The 1,792-nt window shown below is 41.6% G+C and overlaps 1 protein-coding gene across 1 annotated transcript; it reads right to left on the reverse strand.

The window, feature by feature from the left end:
- Window positions 1–471: 471 nt before the first annotated feature.
- On the reverse strand, window positions 472–1,413 carry LOC130504664 (protein MKS1-like). The gene has a single exon (XM_056999281.1). It carries the CDS (start codon window positions 1,222–1,224, stop codon window positions 577–579), a length of 648 nt encoding a protein of 215 aa, XP_056855261.1. The 5' UTR covers window positions 1,225–1,413; the 3' UTR covers window positions 472–576.
- Window positions 1,414–1,792: the final 379 nt, after the last annotated feature.

Raw genomic sequence — 1,792 nt, forward strand, 5'->3', positions numbered from 1 at the left:
TGACCAGGATGATGGCAACTGTGATGAACGCCATATTTCTCCAAGCAATTAGCCCTGGTTGCTGAGCTGTCATTTATTTTATTTTTTATATTTTTGGTCGCTCGTTTTGGACGAAGCGTTACAAAACCGAACATGGCTAATGGAGAGTATCAGCATTCCAACACGTGTTCAAACCGCTTTCCGCATGTCGAAGTCGCAGAGCCTTACATTAGAAGAAGAGCAATTCGACATTTAGAAAAAAGGCAGGGTTGTGATATTTGCAACTGGAACAGGAAACCCCTTCTTCACCTCTGACTGCCATGACTTTATGCAAGAAAACAACATCCCATGTTTGCTTTTAAAACACTCTCTAAAACCTTAAAAACCGTATGATCATTCTGATCTTTGGTTGGGACATTGATTGGAGGAACTTGGAACCACTACTTTTTAATGTAAATAGAAACCATAGAACTACTTGCTTAATATAGTAACTTAAGGTCAGGATAAAATACTTTGTCTGAAAGTTAATAATAGTATACATAACACATACAACCTCATCTTTAAACTCTTTGGGGGTTATACATCAAAATCTACATACTAAGAATCCCAAATATGACTGAACACATCAGCAAACGTTGGAGAAGCAACCCAGCTACCAAAACCAAACGGGCTCATTAACCCCGCCGGCGAAAACAATCCCGGTGGTATCCCCGGCGAGAACATCCCACCCATCTGCGAGAATATTCCGGTAGAAGCTGTCGGTAACATAGCCGGAGAAGGGGAGAGTATCCCCGGCGCAGCATAACCGCTGAACTCAGCTGCTTCTTCCATAGCCGTCGAGATTTCCGCCGCCGGCGCCGGTTCTTTTCCTCCTCTCGGGCTAGCATTCTCCGTCGCGGCGAGTCTCGCCGCCGGAGATACATCACCGCCGTTACCGGGTTCGAGGAAAACGGCGGAGGAGATGCCGGTGAGACGCTGGACGACGTTCATGAAATCCGAGGCTGTGGTGTGGACGACTTTCGGCGAGACGGCGTAGATGACCACCGGCTCTCTAGCGGCGTAGAGCGGATCTTGGTCGCGATGCTGACGCGGAGGAGGAGCAGGGTGTTTGGGAGGTTTCTTGATCTTGTGAGAGTCTTTGTGGACGCTGAGAGGTGAGGGACGTTGACCATAGATCTGAAGCTGACGTTTCTGGTTCTGCTGGTCGGAAGTATTGCCGCCGCCAAAAAACTCCGACGGATCCATTTATTTTCTCAAAAAGGAGTTTTTCTTCCGAGCGAGTTTGTGTTCTTGTTGTTTGGTTTGGGAATCGAAATGAATCTTTTTGTCGACGAGCTAATATTGACCAAAACATTTATAAACAAAAATAAAAATTCATTTGGTTTCTTCGACCGATTAGTTTGACTTTTAAAATGTTGACTTTTTGCACTCAACTAGTCTTTTTTACGGCACATGCTCGGTTTAGGAAGTTCTTAATCTTGTCTTCCGTTGAAACTAGCAGGAAAGTTCTTATGAATCATTCATTATCACTTAATCAGTGACAACAACATTTTAATAATGTTTTAAATGATTAACTTATGTGCCACTAAAACCGTCCAAAGGGCCAGCCACTTGATTAGGTCATCTGATTTAAAAGAAAACACACAAAACATGTTTTAAAAATACATCTTAACTTTATTTTTATTAATGTTTATAGATAAATAAAATAGATAAAGTTTTAAATTAAAATAATATTGGTTATACATTTTTAGTTACAATACTTTGAGGTATCATATTTGAATATGAAAACTTCTTTAAATTATGATATGCATTC

Source organism: Raphanus sativus, unplaced genomic scaffold (genome assembly GCF_000801105.2).
Source record: "Raphanus sativus cultivar WK10039 unplaced genomic scaffold, ASM80110v3 Scaffold1723, whole genome shotgun sequence".
Classification (NCBI taxonomy): Eukaryota; Viridiplantae; Streptophyta; class Magnoliopsida; order Brassicales; family Brassicaceae; genus Raphanus; species Raphanus sativus.

What these genes read in the sequence shown, in the direction of transcription:
- LOC130504664 (XM_056999281.1), bottom strand. Translation starts at nt 1,224, where the DNA reads ATGGATCCGTCGGAGTTTTTTGGCGGCGGCAATACTTCCGACCAGCAG.